Source organism: Scyliorhinus canicula, chromosome 20, assembly GCF_902713615.1.
Source record: "Scyliorhinus canicula chromosome 20, sScyCan1.1, whole genome shotgun sequence".
In the NCBI taxonomy this organism is placed as follows: Eukaryota; Metazoa; Chordata; class Chondrichthyes; order Carcharhiniformes; family Scyliorhinidae; genus Scyliorhinus; species Scyliorhinus canicula.
Genome location: NC_052165.1, coordinates 53,874,811 through 53,897,835, shown reverse-complemented (window position 1 = coordinate 53,897,835; position 23,025 = coordinate 53,874,811). Strand labels below are relative to the sequence as shown.

General features: G+C 46.6%; 1 protein-coding gene across 1 annotated transcript in view; it reads left to right on the top strand.

Annotated features, from left to right (window-relative positions):
- LOC119954716 (adiponectin receptor protein 2-like) overlaps positions 1 to 23,025 on the top strand; it is a 107,805-nt gene that overhangs the window by 13,312 nt on the left and 71,468 nt on the right. The window contains exon 2 of the mRNA XM_038780213.1: positions 10,832 to 11,061. Coding sequence (XP_038636141.1) covers positions 10,984 to 11,061 — 78 coding nt within the window. The 5' untranslated portion in view covers positions 10,832 to 10,983. The remainder of the gene's footprint in view (positions 1 to 10,831; positions 11,062 to 23,025) is intronic.

The following is a 23,025-nucleotide window of genomic DNA, read 5'->3' as shown; positions in this document are numbered from 1 at the left end:
ACCTCACAAGAATGAGGCTGAGCCGACTCTCTTTTGAAGGTGGTGTTTGTGAACGCTGCGGGAGGGGGCCCTGCACATCACATTCATAAGTTGGGTATTGGAGGGAGGTCTTTAGGGTAATCTCGAAGGTGGTGCACGTGAGACTCGAACCAGGTCCCCTAGAAGCCATATTTGGGTTTTGGATCAGGTGGGGTTGGAAGTGGGTGTGGAGGCAGATGTCTTGGCCTTCGCCTCGCTTATTGTCTGAAGGCAGGTCCTGTTGGGATGGAGGTCAGCTTCTCCGCCCTGTGCCTCGGCTTGGCAGGGGGACCTGCTGTAGTATTTGATGTTGAGAAAGTGAAGTTCAAGTTGAGGGGAAGGATGGAAGGATTCTGCAATTCATGGGCTTTCTTTAGCATTCATTTTCAGGACTTGGATGACATCGGACATTTGTGGGGGTGGGGAGGTTTGGAATGTATAAGTTATTGATTATGTAAGGGTTTATGGTGGATTCCTGATTCTTTTTCATTTGTGTTTTGTATTTAAATTGTTTGGGGGTGGGTGGGCTGGACAACAAGGGAGTGATGGCCAGGGGATTGTCATTGTAGTATTTGATGTTGATTATTTGTTTGGGGGGAGGGGGGGGGGTGTAAATGTGCTGAAAATGTGAAAAAGGAGAGAATAAAAGAACAGGGTTAGCTGAACCTAGGGCTCGCAAAAGGGCCGGGTTGACTGTACCCTGGGGACTTCCTAGACACCATCCCCTCCCCCACCCTATTACAAATATAGAAAATAGGAGCAGGAATAGGCCATTCAGCCCTTCGAGTGAGATCTGCCAATCAGTGTGATCATGGCTGATCCTCTATACTCCTGTTCTCTACCCGCACCCTATAATGTCATTAAAATCTATCGGTTTCTTAAATACTTTCAGTGACTTTGCCCCACAGTTATATGTGGTGGAGAATTCTACAGGTTTCCCACTCTTACTTTCCCTAAAGTGAACAATAATCTAGTAGTTTTATTATTTATTTATTCATTACTGACACTAGAATTTTTATTCAAGATTTATTTGATTTATTTTCCTTTTCTCCAGTGCGATGTGGACGTTGTTGGCCAGGCCAGCATTTGTTGCCCATCCCTAATTTCCCCTTGAACGGAGTGTCTTGCTTTCACAAGGCATTTAAGAGTCCGCCACATTGCTGTGTATCTGGAGTCATTAACAGAACTTATAATTCCCCATGTGCCATGGTGAGATTTGAACTTGAGTCTCTGGATCATTACACCAGGCCGCTAGATTACCAGTAGAGTAGTATAACCACGATACTACTGCATACCCTGAAATAACTAACATTGACCGCACCATTTAATTAGCTTGAAACACCTATTATGATCTTTGGTCAGGGCCTCCAAGTTGTCGGTAAGATCTGGTTAGGAACCAATAACATTTTGTTTAAAGTAGATAAAATTAGAGATTCAAGACTTCTGCTTGTGACCATGGAGTGATTGGTCACATAAAGGGCTGTCCCTGTTCAAAGTCACAGAAAAGGGCTCTCTTTTTCCCAGATCCGGATCCAATTTTGATGAAAAGGCGTAGGTGAATGTTAGAGGAGTAGTTTACCCCTGGAATGGTATGTCTTCTGATCACTAGACCTGGCAGAAAACAGTGAGAGGTTTGGCTGGAAAGTTGAAACCGTCTTGTGCATCACAGACAGTCTCTTCCAGCATGCAGGAGGAGTAGGGGCAAGCTGTAAGGCCCCAGATACAGATGACTTTTATCAAGGGGGAAAAGGAATGCACGAGGATCATGCAAAGGCCATTGCAGAAGCTGTGGCACCCCTGAAGAGCACTTTGGAGCGGATGGAGAGGTGTTTGGAGCTGCGGGGGTCACAGATTTGGGAAATTGAAGGAGTGATCTCGGACCACAGCAATCGTGTGGTGGCTCTGGAGGCGGAGGTGGGGCTCCTAGGAGACCTTTGTAAAACGCTGAGGGCAAAGGTGGAGGAGCAGGAGAATGCCTCTAATGCTGAACCTGCGAATAGTGGGCCTGCATGAAGGAGTGGAAGGTGTGAGTGCCACGAGGTATGTCTCGAGGATGCTGGCGGGACTGGTGGCAGTAGGGGTGCTAGTTAAGGCACCTGAAGTGGACCGAGCACATAGGTCTCTGAGGCAAAAGCCTAGAGCTGGGGAGCTGCCACGGGCGTTGATCGTGAGACTCCATAAATTTGTGGAGAAAGAGAAAATTCTACGGTGGGCCATGGAGAAGCATAGCTGCGACCGGGAGGGAAATAACGTCCGGATTTATCAGGACATCTGTGCAGAGTTGGCAAAATGGCAGGCAGGGTTCAACAAGGCCACGGTGGTGCTGTACCAGCGGCAGATCAGGTTTGGGGTGCTCTACCCGGCGAAATTATGGGTGACGTTTGGAGGCCGGAAGTATTATTTCGGGACTCCAGAAGCGGCCGAAGACTTAATTAAGGAGCATAAACTGGGGGGGAACTGAGTTGACGATGCTTGGGAACCAGGGTGCTGGCACTATGTAATGGTCGGGAGCATGATTGAAGTGGGTGTGGGGATTGGGGGATTTTTGCCTTTTTTTGTGTGTTGGGGGGGGGGGGGGGGGGGTTCTGTTCAATGTTGAGATTGTAAGGAGTTGTAGGGGTGAAAAGTTTATGTGGGGATGGATGTTCTCTCTTCCCCTCCTCCCCCCCCGTTTTATGGGACTGTTTGTGTTTAACATCTGTTTGTTTGCTTTTGGAGAAAGCTACCTGGAACATAGAACAGTACAGCACAGAACAGGCCCTTCGGCCCTCAATGTTGTGCCGAGCCATGATCACCCTACTCAAACCCACGTATCCATCCTATACCCGTAACCCAACAACCTCCCCCTTAACCTTACTTTTTTTATTAGGACACTACGGGCAATTTAGCATGGCCAATCCACCTAACCCGCACATCTTTGGACTGTGGGAGGAAACCGGAGCACCCGGAGGAAACCCACGCACACAGGGGGAGGACGTGCAGACTCCACACAGACAGTGACCCAGCCGGGAATCGAACCTGGGACCCTGGAGCTGTGAAGCATTTATGCTAACCACCATGCTACCCTGCTGCCCCGTTCAGGAGAAGTCCTTATTTGGGCGGGAGAGGATAAGGCCAGCAGGAGGCCTTCTTCTTTGAGTGGGGGGGGGGGGGGGGGGCACGCAGAGAGGGAGGGGGTGGTCATTAGGATATGCCTTTGGGCAGGGGCAGCCACGCTAGCAGGTTATGCTGGTGAACGGAAGTGAGGTGGTGGGGCAGAAGGCCACGAGGGGTGGCCGGTGGAGGGGGGAAAGGGGAAGTGGGGGGGAAGAAGGGGAAAAGTGGGGAGGGGCTTCCGCGACGTGGCAGGGGGTGAGAGATGACCATGGTCAAGGGCGAAGAAAGGGGCCATCTGGGATGGGCGAGGTACAGAGTGGAATTAAAGGGGCAGGCGTTAAGTGGGGAAGATGACGTACGGTAGAGGGGACTGGAGGCGCAAGCCTCCGGTAAGGTTGGTAACGTGGAACGTCCAGGGACTGAATGGGCCAGTTAAAAGGTTGCGAGTCTTTGGAGCTTGAAAACAGGGTTTGTCTTTTTGCAGGAGACACACCTCTGTGTGAAGGACCAGGTTAGGTTAAGGAAGGGGTGGGTCGGGCAGGTTTTTCACTCGGGGGTTTGATTTGAAATCGAGGTGTGTGGCGATTTTAATGTGCAAAAAAAGGGAGTATTCCTTCTTTTCACACGTGTATTTGAGCATTGATTACTTTGGAGTGAGTCGGGAGATTTTGGTTCAGGTGGAGGGGGCAGAGTATGCAGGGATAGTTATCTCTGACCATTCACCCCACTGGCTGGATATTCGGTTCAGTACGGGACGGGAGCAGAGGCCAGGGTGGAGTTTGACTCGGGTTGACGGATGGAGGTTTTTGTGATGAGGTGCGGTTGGCGATTGGGGAGGTGTCGGTGGGTATTTTTTGGGAAGCACTGAAGGCAGTGGGCCAGGGAGAAATTATCTCACGGTTCGTGTTAATAAGGAAAGGAGGGCGGAACAGGACAGTCTCGTGAGCGCATTGGTGGAGGTGGACAGAGAATATTCGTGGGTGCCCACCGTGGAGGGATTGCCGAGGAGGAAAAAGTTGCTGGGGCAATTTGACAGGCTGACAACAGGTAGGGCAACTGTGTAGGGCAAGAGGGGTGCAATACGAGTATGGGGAGAAGGCGAGCCACATGCTGGCACACCAGCTGCGGAGGCAGGCTGCGTCCAGGGAAATATTGAAAATCTGGACTGGGGCTGCGGATGTGGTGTCAGAGCCGGGAAGATAAATGAGGCATTTAGAGTGTATTACCAGGGTCTTTGAGGCAGACCCAGGAGGAGAGGAGGGGGACATGGGGTGGTTTCTGGACGAGCTGGAATTTCTCCAAGTGGAGGAAGCAAAGAGGCAGGTGTTGGAGGAGCCCCTGGGGCTGAGGGAGGCGCTGGATAGTATCAGGGGTGTGAAGTCGGGGAAGGCCCTGGGCCGGATGGGTACCCGGCAGAATTTTGTAAGGAATTTGCAGTGGACCTGGTACCACATCTGTTGGGGACGTTTAATGAAGCACTGGAGAAGGGGAAATTGTCGGAGACGATGAAACCGGCAGTAATCTCACGAATCCCCAAAAAAGGGAAGGATCCGGTGGAATGTGGGTCGTATAGATCCATATCACTATTGAACACGGATGTGAAAGTATTGGCTAAGTTGTTAGCGGGGAGGATGGAGGATTGTGTCCCGGGGGTGGTTGCAGAAGATCAAACAGGCTTTGTGAAGGGCAGACAGCTCGTGAGTTATTTGAATGTGGTGATGAATCCATCGAGAGCTCTGGTACCGGAGGTGGTGGTGTCAATGGACGCGGAGAAAGCATTTGATCAGGTGGAGTGGCGGTACTTGTTCGAAGGTTTGGGCCGAGATTTGTGGCTTGGGTACAGTTGCTGTATGTGGCGCCAAGAGCGAGGGTGTGAACAAATAATATGAGCTCACGAAGCTTTGACTTGCACAGGGGTACGAGGCAGGAGTGCGCGCTGTCGCCGCTGCTGTTTGCGTTGGCCATAGAGCCATTGGCGATGGCTCTCGGGGTCGGCAGAGTGGCAAGAGATAATGAGGGGACAGAGGGAGCATCGGGTGTCGCTCTATGCCGATCACCTCTTGCTGTATGTTTCGGATCCGTTGGAGAGTTTGGCAAGGATTATGGGCCTGTTGGGGAGGTTTGGAGAGTTCTCGGGTACAAGCTGAATGTAGGGAAAAGCGAGGTAGTCCAGGTGAATGTGCTGGCACAGCAGGCTAATTTAGTGCGGATGCCATTTACGGTAGTGAGGGATATGTTTAGCTACTTGGAGATTCCACTAGCCAGGGAATTGACGGTGCTCCATAAATGGAACTTAACGAAGCTGGTGGAGGAGGCCAGGGAGGATCTTAATACACTGCACTTAACGTTGGCGGGGAGGGTCCAAGTGGTGAAAACAAATATTCTACCGAGGTTCTTGTTTATCTTTCAGGCTCTCCCGATCTTTATACCAAAGGCCTTTTTTCGGAAAGTGGACACAATAATCTCTGGTTTTGTATGGGCGGGGAAGGTGCCGAGGGTGGGGAGGACCCTGCTACAGAGGCAGCAGGGGGGGGGGGTTGGCGTTGCCAAACTTGCTTCATTATTATTGGGTGGCGAATGTGGACAAGGTGCGGCGGTGGTGGGAAGGAGAAGGGGTAGAGTGGGTTAGGATGGAGGAGGAATCTTGTGAGGGGTCTAGTTTGAGGGCTATGGTGACGGCAACATTGCCAATGGTTCAGAGTAGGTATTCAGGGAGCCCAGTAGTAGTGCAGTCCATGGTGAAGATAGGGAATCGGCTGAGGAGACATTTTGGGGTGGAAGGGTTGCCGGTGCTAACGCCGCTGTGTGAGAATCATGTGTTTGAGTCGGGGGGGGGGGGGGGGGGGGGGGGGGGGGGGGGAGGATCGATAGTGTATACAGGAGGTGAAGGGAAGTGGGGCTGGTCAAGGTGAGGGATTTGTATTTGGAGGAAGGCTTCGCCAGTCTGGAGGAGCGAAGGGAGAGCGTAGAGCTGCTGAGGGGTAGTGAGTTCAGTTATCTACAGGTTAAGGACTTTCCACAAAGGTTTGGAAGGGGTTCCCTAAATTGCCGGAATACACCCTTGCTGGAATGACTGCTGCTTCCGGATGTGGAAGGGGAGGGAAGAATTGGGATATGTACAAGTGGCTGAGGGAGCAGTGAGGCGAGCGGGTGGTGAAGATCAAGGAGAAATGGGAAGCGGAGTTGGGAATACAGATCAGTTGGGGGATATGGAATGAGGCACTGCGAAGGGTAAGTGGGACCTCTTGTGCAAGGGTGAGCCTGATGCAGTTTAAGGTGGTGCACAGGGTGCATATGACTCGGGCGAGAATGAGTGGGTTCTTTCAGGGGGTAGCAGATGAGTGTGAGCAGGTGCCAGCGAATCATGTGCACATGTTTTGGGGTTATGAAAAATTGGGAAGATTCTGGGCGGGAGTGTTCGCAGTCTTAGCGAGGATAGTGGAGGAGGGAGTGGACCCGCACCCTTTGGTGGCGATATTTGGGGTTTCAGAGAAGCCGGAGCTCATGGAGAGGAGGAAGGCCGATGTCCTGGCCTTCGCCTTTCTGATTGCATGGCGACAAATTTTGCTGGAGTGACAGTCGGCATCGCCACCGGGGGTAACAGCATGGTTGGGTGACTTGTATGACTTCCTGCGGTTACTAGAGATAAAGTATGAGTTAAGGGGCTCAGCAGGGGAGTTTGAGTAAAGATGGGGAATGTTTTTATGTTTGTGACCGTGTTTGAGGAGCTGTTTGTCGCAGGGGGGTTGGGGTTGGGTGATGGGGAGGGTGGGTGAAAAAGGAGAAAAATCTGTACAAACTGTATAGTTGATTGTTGGGAAATATGTTTCCTGGGATGTTTATTTGCTGTAACCCACTTTGATACAAGTTTGAATAAAATGCGTTAAAAAAAAAAAAAAGAAATTAGGGCAAGACATTTGCTCAGCGAAGAAAGCCACAAGGTACCACATCACACTGAAAAATAAATGACACTTTCTGAATCTATTCCATGAATTTCTTAACCCCCCTAGATGTCCGTAACACTAGGTGTCAACTCCGACTCACTCGTGGGTTTCCAATCTTCCCCTTCAAAGATCTTGCATGGAAATTCTCTCCAACTTGGACGTGTTCATTGATGGCCCACTTTATCGGGTTTCAGTCATGTCCTATGCTCACCAAATACCGGCACATCTTCAGATCTTCGGCCATGCCAAGCAGAGCATCACTGCTTCAAAGGGATGCCTTTGCCCCAACAGCTCGCAGCAGTCACCAACCTTTGGTGGCCTTCTTGGATCTTCAGGGCTTCTTCTTCTTTACCCTTTTCAATTAGCAGGGTCCAATTTACTTAGTCTCCTTCTCGCAGCCCTTACTCTAATTAAAGCTTATTTCTCTACTCTTTTTTTTAAAAACAAACTTAACTGGGATCTGTTTCTGTTCCCTATCTTTGTCCCTTAACCATGACTTCTTTTTGGGACCTGTCCCCTGCGTGGAACACTAGCCTTTGATGGCTCTTCGCACCTGGTCACTGATCCAGGTTTTTCGAAACCATCTTTTCTCTTTTTGTGCAGGAAAGGGGCTTGTCCTGGGCCCGAAGAACATAAAGATGCAGAACTACGCATGGCGGCCCACTCCCAAACTGCAAGTGAGCAGAAATCCCAAGGTCTTTCACTGCACCATTCCACTAGGTTCTCAATCTCCCTCCTCTATTCTGATTCATCGTTATTCGAGATCCAGCCCATTATGGTCGTATCGTCAGCCAACTTGTAGATGGAGTTGGAACCAAGTTTTGCCACGCAGTCGTGTGTGTACAGGGAGTATAGTAGGGGGCTAAATATGCGGCCTGGCGGGGCCCTGGTATTGAGTACTATGTGGAGGTGGTGTTGTTTATTCTTGCTGATTGTGGTCTGTGGGTTAAAAAGTTGAGGATACAGTTGCAGAGTGAGAAGCCAAGTCTTGGGTTTTGGAGCTTTGATATGAACTTGGCTGGGATTATGGTGTTGAAGGCGGAGCTGTAGTCTATAAATAGGAGTCTGATGTAGGAGTCCTTGTTGTCGAGATGCTCTAGGGGTGAGTGTAGGGCCAGGGAGATGGTGTCTGCTGTGGACCGGTTGCGGCGGTATGCAAATTGCAGTGGATCAAGGCGTTTTGGGAATATGGAGATGATGCGCTTCATGACAATCGCTTCACAGCTCCAGGGTCCCAGGTTTGATTCCGGCTTGGGTCACTGTCTGTGTGGAGTCTGCACATCCTCCCCGTGTGTGCGTGGGTTTCCTTCGGGTGCTCCGGTTTCCTCCCATAGTCCAAAGATGTGCAGGTTAGGTGGATTGGCCATGATAAATTGCCCTTAGTGTTGGGTGGGGTTACTGGGTTATGGGGATAGGGTGGAGGTGTTAACCTTGGGTAGGGTGCTCTTTCTAGGAGCCGGTGCAGACTCGATGGGCTGAATGGCCTCCTTCTGCACTGTAAATTCTATGAACTATGACCAACCTCTCGAAGCACTTCATTACGACTGAAGTCAGAGCCACCGGATGGTAGTCATTGAGGCACGTTGTCTGTTTTTTCCTTGGCACTGGTATGATGGTGGTCTTTAAGAAAGTGGGGTCATCGGAGCGGAGTATGGACAGGTTAAAGATGTCCATGAACACATCTGCCAGCTGGTCCACGCAGGCTCTTTGTGCAAGACTAGGGATCTCGTCCGGTCTCGTTGCCTTCCAAGGGTTCACTTTCAGGAAAGCCGATCGGACTTCGGAAGCTGTGATGGTGGGTATGGGTGTGTTATGGGAACAGCAAGCAGTTGAAATTAATGGTGCAGAGAAGGGAATAGGGCTCGTAAAAAGGTTTAAAATTCATCTTTGGATTAAGACTGCAATTTTATCCTCCAGGTTGAACAATGTTGCATTTGAAATATAAACAGTGTACGGGAAAATAGGAAGCTACCTGGCTAAAGTGTAAACAGCAGGACAACATTTTAAATTTCGGTTTCTCGTTGGAGTGAGGAAGATTGGAGACTGGTTCATGACTGGGCTAGATTTAAAGTTTTTATTAGTGTGAACACAATATGTTTAATTTGTGCATTTTGAGGGTATTTCTTTCCACAGATGCAACATTTTGTGAATATATGATGATATCATCATTTGTATTTTCTTAAAGTGTGATTGAGGGTGAATTTTTAAATCACGTTTTCCAGAGGTGTCAGGATCAGGTTTAGACAAGGCTGCATGAGTGATTTTTTTTTTCTGAAGGATTTTAAGGAAATAGCGAGTAGTGAATGGGCTGTAGGATTGAGTGAGAAGGAGCAGAATGGAACTGGAGGCCTTGGGTTGGTTTTGTGTAAAGAGCCAGCTGGAACTAAGCTTTTTCTGAAAAACTGAGTATGAACAGATAGGGCTCAAATGGAATTGGTGTTGTTGAAAGTGGGGCAGGAAAAAGGCCAGATGCACATTGTACAAAAGTTTGAAATAATTGTTAAAGACGAATGAAATGGGAGATTAGGAGCAGGCAGCATAAATATTGAAAATTTATTTATATTTAAAAAAGTAAGTGATAGTGAAATTAAACTGAAATGCAGGCAAAAACATGCGATATGGTGGGAGGCTTGTATGTTGTGTGGACTGGTAAAAAAGAGATTCCTATTGAAACTGGTTTATTTATTAATTACTATTATAAATGTTTATGGATAATAAAAATATTTTTAAAAAAATGTTTATGGAATTAGTTCCTATTTTTAATGGTGATGTTAGGATTTATAATGGATAAGTGATGGGTAAGTTTGTGCAAATGCAAGATTTTTAAGATTACTATTCCTTTTATAGTGTTGCTTAGTGAGGCAAAAGATTTGTTTCTAAAAGAGTACGGATGTGGTGGGTGCCTTATTGAGAGTAACATAGGATCACTGTTTTGCTGACAAATTTCATGTTAAATTGTATTCTGGTATTGGTATTTTTTGATATTTTGCGGTTTGAGTCACCACTGTCTGTTACTCCCAAGTACAAAAATGCATCAATGGCTTTTGTGTATTATATTGTTACCCATGTATTCATTTTCTATCCTGTACCATTTAAAAGTTGAGAATACACATCAAGGTGGTATGGGGAGGGAGATAGTTGGTAATTAGTAATATTTGAGAGTAGAAATTGCGTTTAATAGCACTTGGGGGCAGGCCTTTGCTTAAACAGCAGTAGGGAGTTTGTGAATGGTTCCTCTTTCGGTGTGTTTGTGACCTGTCCTCCTTTATTTGTTTTGTTTCGGTGTAATGGAAAGGTATGTTGATCGTAGGTCCTAGGTTTGATTCCCAGACTATGGTGATGAACCTGATCTCTTACGGGATGCCAAATTTAGCTTAACTGTTCCTGGGATAGACGGGAGGAAAATAAGCAGACTAGTTCCTTATTTTGATCGAATGACCCTGTTGGAAAGTATTGAAAGAATATGTAATGCCTTCGAATGGTGCACCAATCTGCTGAACTATAGGTTTACACCTAAAATATGGCAAAATACCAGAGGGCGTTTCACACAATGGAGCTGTACTGCAGAAAAATCAGTGCCTTTCAGAGAGGAAGTTTGAGAAGTGAGATTTTTTAAAAATCAGACCATGAACTAAACTCAATTGTTTGGATCCCTTCATTACACTGATAAAATGTCTGAAGTTTTTATTAAAATAATCATTTTCTCAATACTAGTATAGTATTAGCTTGTAATAAGAATGCAGAATAGTAATTTATCTACTCTTTTTAAACAGGCTTTTAAAATCAACTACATTTCTGAACAAAAAAAAAACACCAGTTAATTTTTAAAGAACAACTCTACATTATTGGCAAACTGGAAGGCCCACGGTTAGACGAGGACCTAAGCTCCGGCTTAAGGAATCGGAGGGAAGGAGTAAGAGATCAGATGTCATTTCAAGAAAAACCGTGCAACACTCCAAGCTCCGAGTTGAATGAAGTGGAACATGCATCTGACTTGTTGGATGTAAGTATAAAATGTAAATTTATATTGTAACGTTATTTTACTAGCAATATGTATAATTTTAAATGATGTTTGACCCATTAAATAGCATTACAGAGTATTTCAATTGTTGGTTAACCAAAGGTTTAGGGATTGCAATATCCTGTGTTGAGTAACTAGAAAAAATACTTTCTTCATATTTCTTAATACTATTTTTCAGTGCAGTTCAAAAACAACTTTCTTGACTCCTTTCTCTTCCAACCGGAGAAAGTTGTACAAATACCCCAGTCAGGCCGCCACCCCTGGCGGAATATCCAATGTACAATTAAACATTAACCGTCGCCAGGCAATAGGAGAGGCAAAGGCCACAACATTGGCCCCTTTCCCCTACAGAAATTCAGGCGTTTCCGATAGCCAAAGATCACCACGATTTTAGTTAACATTCCAAACAACGCTGTCCAATAACTCTCCAGCTTCTCGCAATCCTAGAGCATGTGCGCATGATTCGCTGACGTTGCCCACACTTCTCGCACTCAACAGCCACTCCTTGGAAGAACCCACTCATCCTCACCCTGGTCATGTGTACCCTGTGCACCACCTTAAACTGGATTGAGCCCGTCCTCACGCAAGAGGTTGAATTCACCCTATGCATTGCCTCGCACCACAGTCCTCAGCCTATTTCTTCCCCTCCCAATTCCTCCCCCCATTTGTTCTTTGACCCTAACCTAGTTGCTCCCCCAACCACTCTATATCCATCCCCAATCCTATTCTCATCCACGAACAGCAGGTGCTCCAATAGGGTGTACTCTGGCAACCTGGGAGACGTCCACCACTCCTTTTGTGCAAAGTCCCTCTTTTTTTGCATATTCACTCCCGCCAGCTGCTCAAATCTCTCCTGCAACTCATCCAAACTTCCCAAACACAAGGCCCTTACCAGCCCTGCCTCCCTCTACTTCCCGTACATCCCACCCATCTCTCCCGGCTTAAACCTATAGTTTTTGCACAGTGGTGTCAACACCGACATCCCCTCCAACTTAGTGTCTCTGCAGCTGATTCCACACCCTAACCGCCGACAGTACCACCAATCTCCCCATATACTCCCCTGAAGCTAGTGGCAGTGGAGCCGTCACCATAGCCCTCCACCATTGCCTCACCACCTCCACATTCGCCGCCCAATAATAGTGCAGCAGGTTCAGGCGTGCCAACCCCCCTTTCTGTCTCTGCCTCTTTTTTTTTTTTTTTTTTTTTAATGATTTGTTTTTAATAAATGTTTTTTTTTCTTTTTTTTTGTAAATTTAGAGTACCCAATTATTTTATCCAATTAAGGGGCAATTAAGCGTGGCCAATCCACCTACCCTGCACATCTTTGGGTTGTGGGGGTGAAACCCACGCAAACACGGGGAGAATGTGCAAACTCCACACGGACAGTGACCCAGGGCTGGGATTCGAACCCGGGTCCTCAGCGCCGTAGGCAGCAATGCTAACCACTGCGCCACCGTGCTGCCCGTCTCTGCCTCTTTACCCTCGTTACCTTCCCCGCGCATATAAACTCCAAAATTATTGTCTCCAATTTCCGGAAAAGGACCTTGGGGAGAAAGATAGGGAGGGTCTGGAAAACAAACCGCAACCGTGGCAGCATATTCAATTTTACCACCTGCACCCTCCCTGCCAGTGTCGGGTGTAATGTATCCCATCTCTTAGAATCCCTCCCTAATTTCCTCTTCCAATGTTGTCAAATTCCACGTGTGCATCGTAGCCCATTCCCTAGTCATCTGAATCCCAAGTACCTGAACCTTTCCCTAGCTACCCTATATGGCAAAATCCCGAAGTTGGTGCCCCCTGTCCCACTACATTCACCAGAAACACTTCTGGAAGCAAAGCAGTGCTGATATCACTATTTTGTTCAGCCACATTTTGCCCCTGCCCTGCAACATTAACTGTACCAACAACATTTAAAATTACTTTAGTGCTTGGTCAAACTCTCATAATGAAGAAGAGGAATGTAATAAAAATATGGCTGCTGTGTTGATCTACCAATATCATTGTTTTGTGTTAGTAAAAAGATTTTTGCTTTGTCATGCAATCTATTAGCAAACATAATGAATAGCATGAAATGTGTCTATCCTTAAAAAATCTGCCTCCCTTTTTATCTGGTTCAGAACATCTCCCCTTTAAATCTCTTTCCATGGAAGAGTTGGCTTTGAAATGAATTCTTCCCGGCTCTTACCCAAACCCAAGCTCTCACAGCATGAACTGGAAAGATGTCTGGGGTTGTTTCTGATTGATGAAGGTACACTTCCCACATCAACTGATAGGTGCAAGAGTGGCAGAGTGGTGGCGAGTTTGGTAGTAGCAAGAAGGCATGTCAACTTGGCAGCAGGTGTAGGAAAGGTATTTTAGTGAGTTTGACATTATCTACAGAAATGTGTTGGAAGATTATAAGGATAAACTTTATTTAATGGTAAGTCATTTGTCTGGCAGTACATGACAATACGATTGATCCAAAATGAAGAAGCTGTGGGAAGTTTTTTCCCCAGTTGGGCAAGATCCAATGCCAAAAAGGAAAAGGCCAAATTTGGATACCAGGTGAGAAGATAAAGGATTGGCGCTGTAAATACTTGGTAGGATGAGAACCATGAGCAATGTCTTGGACTCCATTTGCACTTGAGTCTCAATTTATTTTTGCATGCAAAGATCAGCATCCAATTCAGACATTATTTCCACTGACAACAGGAAAAGTCTGCAGCCAAAAGAACTGCATTAAGGTCCTGTAGAAAGGATAAGTTTTTGAGTGGGACAAGATTTGATCATTAATCTTTAATTTAACATGGTGATGATGCAGGGAGGATGAACAGAATATATTTGGCACTTGTGGGAAATGAGAGAAGTTCAAATTTTGCATCAGTCTTCATGATAGAAGACATTAATCGCATTCCAAAAATGCTAAATGGGCATAGTATATTCATATATTTTTTAAAAAAAATTTGGAGGCTGGTAGTGAGAGAATAATTTGTTTTTTGGGGGCCAAGTTGCGAGCTTGGTGTATGCTGTACAGTATTTATTTCCAAGTTGCTCAATTGTGCTTCCTTATCAAATAACACGGTATATAAATAATTTGTTCAGTATTTGCATTTCCATCACCATTTTTAGTGTTGCATTTTTAAAAATGATCAATTCCTGTTTTGAGCTCTGAGCTTACGCCTGAAGAATCTAAATATGAAATGTTGTTTTGCATAATATACATAACTCTATAATGTCTGTCAAATGGACTTGACTATTCCAATGCACGCCTGCCGTTCTTCATTGCTTTCAACCACAGGGGCTGGTCTAGCATAGGGCTAAATCGCTGGCTTTGAAAGCAGACCAAGCAGGCCAGCAGCATGGTTCGATTCCCGTAACAGCCTCCCCGAACAGGCGCTGGAATTTGGCGACTAGGGGCTTTTCACAGTAACTTCATTTGAAGCCTACTCGTGACAATAAGCGATTTTCATTTAATTTAATTTCATACCCTTTTATTGGCACAGCTGAGACTGAATTGCCTGTTTAATGGGGAAACAGGAAATGGTAGAGGAGTTAAATAAATATTTTTCATCAGTCTTCATGATAGAAGACATTAATAGCATTCCAAATAGCTAACTAATCAACGGGCATAAAAGTGGGGGGAGGAAATAAATTCAATAACAACCACTAGAGAAAAAATACAAGGGAACTTAATGGGACTAATGGCCGATAAGTCTGGATCTGATGGATTGCATTCTGGGATATTAAAGGAAGTAGCTATAGAAATGAGGGTTGCACTGGTAGTAATCTTCAAGAATCCTTAAATTCTGGAAAAGACCCAGAGGATTAGAAAATTGCCAATGTTATCGCCCTTCTAAAAGGAGGGGAGATTTAAAAAAACAAGAGATTACAGGGCAATTAGAGTCCATTACAAAAGGGCGGCAGTGAGGGTAGCACCACCGCCTCATAGCTCCAGGGACCGGGTTCAATTCTGACCCTGGGTCACTGTCTGTGTGATGTTTGCACTTGTCTGTGTGATGTTTGCACTTTCTCCACTTGTCTGTGTGGGTTTCCTCCAGGTGCTCCGGTTTCCTCCCACAGTCCAAAGGTGGGCTGATTGGCCTCTTTTTGGTGGTGTGGTCTAAGTTTTTCTTTCAACAACTTATAACGCTTTAAATCAGGCAAAGTTTTGAACATATTTGCCTTATGGGAGAGTCTTTTCTAATACCTCTCTCTTTCCCAGGGTGGAGGGGGTCAGTCACTCGGCAGCATAGGTTTAAAGTCTGTGGAGCGAGAGGAAATGTGCGATGCAGGTGTTTTTTACACAGAGGGTGATGAGTGCCTGGAACGTGCTGCCAGGGGAGGTTGTGGAAGTAGGTACATTAACGGCACTCAAAAGGCACCTCGACAAATACATGGATAGAATGGGTACAGAGTGATATGGCACTGGGAAGTGCTGAAGGTTTTGGCCAAGGGTGGTATCATGACCGACACAGGCTTGGAGGGCCGAAGGGCCTGTTCCTGTGCTACATTGTTCTTTGTTCTCTGTCACACTTCTGGACATGGGAGAAACTAGTTCATCTGTGTTCAATTCCATCCGATTTTTAATTTGATATCTTTCTTTATCGATAAAATCAAAAAATGATAATACTATGAATTATGAATGATATTTCTTATTATTAATGTGCGTTTTCCTCCCCTGTGCCCCACCCCCTTCCCTGCCACAGGGGCTGCATGGTGGCACAGTGGTTAGCACTGCTGCCTCACAGCGTTGAGGATATGGGTTCGCCCGCCCCCTCGCCCCCCCCCCCCCCCCCCCCCCCCCCCCGGCCCCACCCACACACACACACACACACACACACACACACACACACACAAGATGTGCAGCATAGGTGAATTGGCCATTCTAAATTGCTCCTAATTGAGAAAAAAAAGTGGGTACTCTGAATATATTTTTAAAAGATTGAGGCTCATTATGCTCCCAGGACTACAAAGTTATGGAACCCCTTAACTTTCTCAGCCTTCCTTTAAAATATATGATAATTTTAAGACCAGACTGATTTAATCGCTCATTATTAATCATACTGTATCTTCATGCTTTTTTCATCTTCTGAAAGTTTCATTTTGGGTCTGACTTTGACTTTGATTTCATCATCATAGCAACCTTTGCAAATTGCCACGTGTGCACTTTAAAACTTGCCGGATTAAAGAAGACCATTAGGTGAATTTTGAGGCTATGTTCCATTGCTGAGACTTGTCCAGACACTAGATTTCTGAAAGTACATGAGTCATTGTTGGTAGCATTTGACCAACAAGTTCCTCTTAGTCTTCCTCTCACAGCACCTCCTCGCCTGTGCACGCAACCATTACTGCTTTCTTAAGCTCTGCAATTTTGTAATTTGTGCAGCTGGGATGGATGCTATGTGGTACTGTTCTGGGTCACCTGGTAGTGCTGATGAACTGCATCTTCTGGTCCACAATGTAAACGGGACATTAATTGATTAGATTGGTGGCTCCCTGATATAGATTCATAGTTTATATTGTATGGTACAGTGCAATATTTTTGAGGATGTATGAGTACCTGTGTAGAAGGGGACAAGCAATTACAGCAAGAAAGTACTGTTGCTTTATTTTTCCCAAACTATACTTGTTTTGAGATGACAATGTGGGAATCAACAGGAAGGGTCCTTACAACTCTTTAAGAGTTGGAAACTTTGGACAGTCCCTACTTGCCATAAGTTACCCAGGAAATATTTTGAGGGAAAAATCCTGTCTAATCTCTGGGTAACTATACAACTATGACACCACCAACACAACCCCCAACACCTGACTTTCCCTCGCCACCCTATCCACTTATCCACCTGCACATTCACCTATTCATGTATACTCTCATTTAACATACTAAGAAGCTTTCAACACTTAAACTCTTTGCTGACTAGAATATGACAATTCGCCTGAGGAAGGAGCAGTGCTCTGAAAGCTAGTGATTTGAATCAAACCTGTTGGACTTTAACCTGGTGTTGTAAGACTTCTTACTGTGCTCACCCCAGTCCAACGCCGGTGTTTCCACATCATAGAATATGACAGCTAGTGTTGTAAAAGGGTGGCTTCTCAGACTCTCTTCACTGCCCCTTCCAGGGTTTTCTGCCTTGAGTGAGTTTTGCAGGATCCTCCGTCAGAACATTAGCCAGAAAAATCAGAGGGAGCTAAGTGGGTAATTATTTTGCTATTCTGACCCTGATCGGATGCCATTTATTTGCAGTGTAAAGCTTTTGAAACATCCCAGGCTTGAAGTTGTAGGTTGTATTCTGAACGTGTCCGCTGTCGAAGTATACTTATCTGTGAAGTGGAGATCTAGTGACAGAGGGAAGATCCAGTTTTTATGGGCCAGGAAGACCATAAAAAGGAGCCAAAAATATATTCTAAAGGACAGTAGGAAGAAAGGGTCTTGACTCAGGAGATCAGGAAGTAGAATCTGTATGGATGAAAATTGGGAATAACAAGGATCAGAGATTGCATGCGTCACGCAAGGAAGATATGAGGAGATTTGGGTCCAGAAATAAGATCCTGATGTAGCAGGCAATTTAGGGATTAAACCGACTGAGGGGGAGGGGGGACCATCTGGAGCAGAGTCGGAGGGGTATGCCCACACTTGGCTGCGCTATATTGTCCCAGCCAGACATGAACTTGTTAGTGAGAATACACAGGATCCATCCGATCTATTATTCTTCTCGACCGTCCTGTCTGACCAGCTATTAGTCCAATAGAGTCTGATGGCCTCTTTGTCTGTCAATGGGAGGTTAGTTGCATATCGATAGCATGGCTCTGTTCTTTTGTGTAAATGGAATGAACAATCAACCAAGATAACGATAATAGGTTCAAGTCTGGAAACCCCAGAGAACCTTTGTCTGAGGGCCTGGCAGAGCTTTGAGGGAGAGAAGGAATGCTGTTTTGAACAGTTACAGGCTTTGGAAATCGACTGAGAACGTAATGAAGTTGCCACCAAGGCAGGCTTTGGAAAAAGGATTCAGAACTAATGTCCCTACCAGAAGAAAAATTGCTTTATAAATGCAAGTATTGCCGTTGTCTACCTGTGAAAGTGACATGAAAATTGCATGTTCTGTTGGTGTTATTTAATGGGAACTAGTGTGTTAGGGTTAAGAAGCTACATGTAATCTGTTAGAGTTGAAGTTTAAAAGTTTAAATATTTTTAATTTTGCTTTAACAAAGTTTGTTTATAAATAACCAAGCCCTATTTTTTATTATCGCTCCTAGAACAAATTGATCTTTCCGCATCATCTTAAAACTTTAAAAAAGTTATGGTCCTGATTCAGTCTCTTAGCCACTATTGAGAGCTGGCCAGGCATCCATAACAAATGAGAGAGTAGCTTATAGGTCCCTTAACAGTAACTACACCGTTGACAGAGCATTAAGCAAAAAATATTTGGAGCTTGTAATAGTAATAAAGGCCATGCAATAATTTAATCTTCAGGTAGACTGGACAAATCAAATTGGTAAAGAATGTCTGGCAGATAAGTTTGTAGGATGTTTTTATAACCACTTTCTCAGTGCGTAACGAACTAGGTGTTAGAGTTTAAATTTTTTAAATAGTACCTGTAGTAATCCACGGGAGGCAGGAGTTCCGTCACCACACCAATATTTAGTTACAATAACGATATTACAGGAGCAGCTACAAACAGTGCTGCTAGCAGTCCAGTCAACTTAAGACTGGCTCACAAAGCCTACACAGGTGATTATATGGGCCCCCTCAATGAGCCCCCCCCCCCCGAATTCCTGCCAGCTGGCATTCCTCTGAGCTTCTTCCTGCTCCTCATGTCTGGGTCTGTCACCTCTGTGTTGTCCGCCGGGTCGTTCTCCGAAGTCGGCGGGGTGTACCTTATAAGTGCCCGTCTTTTCCTTGACGACCTCCTTGGAAGTTGTTCTTCCTCCACCTCGGGGAGAGGTGTTGCGGCGGCCTCGTCGAGTGTATCCATCTCCGACTCTGATGACTGGATGACGGGGCTGGAGAAATTGCTCGGGGCTGGGGTGTGGGTATCCTTTCCGTCTGGGCTATCCCAGCTTGAGGCGGTCCTGCTTCGCCTGCCTCCAGGTGTGGTTCTGCTGCCCTTATTTGGTCTAGGTGTTTCTTCAGCACCTTACCTCCTATTGAAACCTCATAGGATATGGGCCCTGTTTGGGACTCTACCGTGCCTTTGACCCACATTGGTCCATTCCCATAATTCTTGACCCAAACCGGTGCCCCCACCTGGAAATGTCTCTGCTGCCGACTATTATCATGCCCCCTGCGTTGGGCCTCCTGATGTTTCTCCACTTTCCCCGTTAAATTTGGGAAAAGGCGACTCAGCCTCGTTCGCAGCCGCCTTCCCATTAAGAGTTCAGCTGGCAGTATGCCCGTTGTGGAATGCGGTGTGGTCCTGTAATCAAACAGCCAGCGGGAGAGCTTTGTGTCTATTGATGCTGTCGGCTGCTTCCCGAGTCCCGCTTTAAGTGTCTGGACCGCTCGCTCTGCTAGGCCATTGGTCGCTGGATGGTAAGGGGCCGTTTTGATGTGACGGACTCCGTTTTCCTTCAGGAATTTTCCAAATTCCCCACTTGTGAATGCTGTTCCGTTGTCCGACACCAATACCTCATGTGTTGCAAACGAGGCCCTGAGCCTTTCAATTGTCGATGCTGTGCTTGCCGTGTTTACCCGGTGGACGTCCAACCATTTGGAGTGGGCGTCCACTATCACCAAAAACATTGAGCCCATGAAAGGGCCAGCATGGTCAATATGCAGGCGGGTCCACGGTCTGCCTGGCCATTCCCACGGGTGCAATGGCGCCACTGGTGGCACTTTTTGCCCCTGTTGGCACTCCTGGCGCCAATGTACCAAGGCTGCTATGTCTGTGTCCAAACCTGGCCACCAAATGTAGCTTCGAGCTAGCATCTTCATTTTAGACACCCCTGGGTGTCCGTGATGTAACTCAGTTAAGATTGCCTGACGGCCCTGAGCTGGGACGATTACCCGGGCTCCCCATAATAGGATACCATCTTCTACGGTTATTTGGTCCCTTCTGCTCCAGTATGGATGCATCTGGGGCTCCACTGGTCTTTCCAGTTCCCCTGTTAGCAGTAAATGCTTCATCTTGGCTAAAACTGAATATGTTGTGCGTCTACGGGTAGGGTGTCCAAAAAATTTAGAGTCATTACTGTCTCCTCTACTTTGGTATTTGCGGCGGAGTGTCCGGGAGGGGAAGTCTGCTCAAAGCATCTGCATGTGCTACTCGCGTTCCCGGTCTGTGCTCCAGAACGTATCTATATGCCGCCAGTAGCAATGCCCAGCGTTGGATCCTAGCTGATGCAATCGGGGGTATTGACTTGTCTTTTAATAACCCTAATAACGGCTTATGGTCTGTCACTATGGTGAATTTCCACCCGTACAGATACTGGTGAAATTTTTTTACTGAAAATATCACCGCCAGTCCTTCCTTCTCGATTTGGGCGTACTTACCCTCCGCCATCGCCAAGGTCCTCGAAGCACAGGCTATTGGCCGTTCTTCCCCATTTCTTCCTCTATGGGCTAAGACGGCTCCTACCCCGTATGGGGATGCATCACAAGTGACCACCAACTCCTTCCTTGGGTCATAATGCTCTAGGACATTTTCGGATGACAGCTGTTCCTTAATGTCCCTAAATGCTCGGTTTTGGCGGGTGGACCATTTCCATTCTTGCCCCTTTTTTAGTAGCTGGTGGAGGGGTTCCAGGATGGACGCCCTATTTTCAATAAATTTTCCATAATAGGTTACCAACCCTAGAAATGATCGTAACTCCTGGACCGTGGTGGGAGCTGGGGCTTCTTTTATTGCCCTTACTCTGTCTTCTAATGGATGTAAGCCTGACTCGTCTACTTTATATCCCAGGTACGTCACTTGTGGGGCCAGAAAAACACGTTTCCCTTTTTAGCCGTACGCCTGCCTTTGCGAAACGCCTGAGCACTTCCTCCAGGTTCCTGAAGTGTTCCCTGTTTGTCCTACCTGTGATTAAGACATCGTCCAAATAAATCGCCACCTGCGGTAGTCCCTGCAGAATATTTTCCATCGTACGCTGGAATATAGCGCAGGCTGATGACACTCCAAAAGGTAGCCTAGTATAACGAAAAAGGCCCTTCAGGGTGTTGATCGTAACTAACTTCTGGGAGCCCTTGTCCAGTTTTAACTGCAGGTAGGCATGGCTCATGTCTAGTTTCGTGACCAAAAGTCCACCTGCCAATTTGGCATATAGGTCGTCTATTTTCGGGATTGGGTATTTGTCCAGCAGTGCGTATTTGTTTACTGTCTGTTTGAAATCTCCACAGAGACGTATCGTGCCGTCTGGCGTCAAAATTGGTACCACCGGCGCTGCCCATTCCGAGAATTGTACTGGTCTGATAATGCCGTTGCGCCATAACCTTTCTATTTCGTCATCTACTTTCTTAATGCAAAAGGTACCGGCCTGGCCTTACCAAATTTTGGAAGGGCTTCAGGGTCTACGTGCAAAGTTGCTTTGGCGCCTATGATTCCCCCCAAACCTTCCTGGAAGACCTCTGGGTATTTTTGGAGTACTCCACTCAACTGCCTGCTTCCACTCTGGAAAATTTCCATCCAATCTAATTTTAGGTCTTTCAGCCAGTTCCATCCAATTAAGCTCGGTCCGGAGCCCTCTACTATCATCAACGGTAATCTGAGCAATTGTTTCTCATATTCCACAGGTATATGAGTCGTGCCTAGAAATTCCAGGGGTTCCCCCGTGTAGGTTTTAAGTTTTGTCGATGTTTTTGTTAGGGTTAGTGGCTGGAGTCCATCTTTGATTTTTCTAAATGCTGCCACTCCCATTACTGATACGGCCGCACCCGTGTCTATTTCCATTATTGTCGGCCGCCCGTTCACCCGTGGGGTAATCCTAATGGGTTCTGCTTTCTTCGTTGTAATATTATATAATTGTTCCCCTTCGGAGGAGGATGGGGGCGTCTAGGTTGTGTACTTCCCTGTGTCCCCACCTGCTATTCCTCTTTTGCCACCACCTTCTAGGGTTTCTGTCATTGTTACCCCACTCTGTCTGGTGCCAGAAACGGTCCTTCTCTGTTGGGGGAGCCTCAGCCGGTACTTCCCTCTGTCTCCAGTTAGTCCTGGCAGACTTGGGGGCAGTTCTGGGGTTTTCCTTTTTCCCTCTATTCCTCAGGTTTTTCCTGAGAGCGACTATCTGGTAGCAGGACCTGTTGTGGTAGTCCCTCTCACAGGTATCTACCTCCATTGGCGTGCCCTGTAGTTCCTGCGCCCCACTTGCTGCCTTTTCTAGGGACAGTGCGAGCTGTAACGTCTGCCTGCAGTCTAGCTCCGTTTCCGCCAACAGGCGTTTCTGTATTGGGAGGTCGTTTATACCACACACTAACCGGTCCCAAAGCATTTCATTTAGCGTCGGGCCGAACTCCCATTTTTCCGCCAGCCTTCTCAGGCGGGTCAAGAAATTCGTGACTGACTCCCTGTCTTCCCGCTTCGCTGTGTAGAATCTGTACCTACGCAAAATGAGGGGTGGTTTTGGGCCGTAGTGCTCTTTCACCAATTCCGTTACTTCTTGGAAAGTTTTCGTGTCCGGCGCATCGGGATAAGTCAGACTACGTATAATGGCGAAAGCGGAGGGTCCGCACACCGACAGCAGGATAAGCCGTCTCCTTTCGTCCGTCAGTATATCATTTGCCCGGAAGAAGTAACACATTCTCTCCACATACTGGGACCAGTCCTCAATAGCCGGGTCGAATGCCTCTAATCTCCCAAAAAACGGCTTTTTTAAAATGGCAAGGCTTACCCTCCGAGTGCGGCAGCTGGTCTCCTCAAAATTTGTAGTTTACCTCGTCGTCACTGTAGTAATCCACGGGAGGCAGGAGTTCCCTCACCGCACCAATATTTATTTACAATAACGATATTACAGGAGCAGCTACAAACAGTGCTGCTA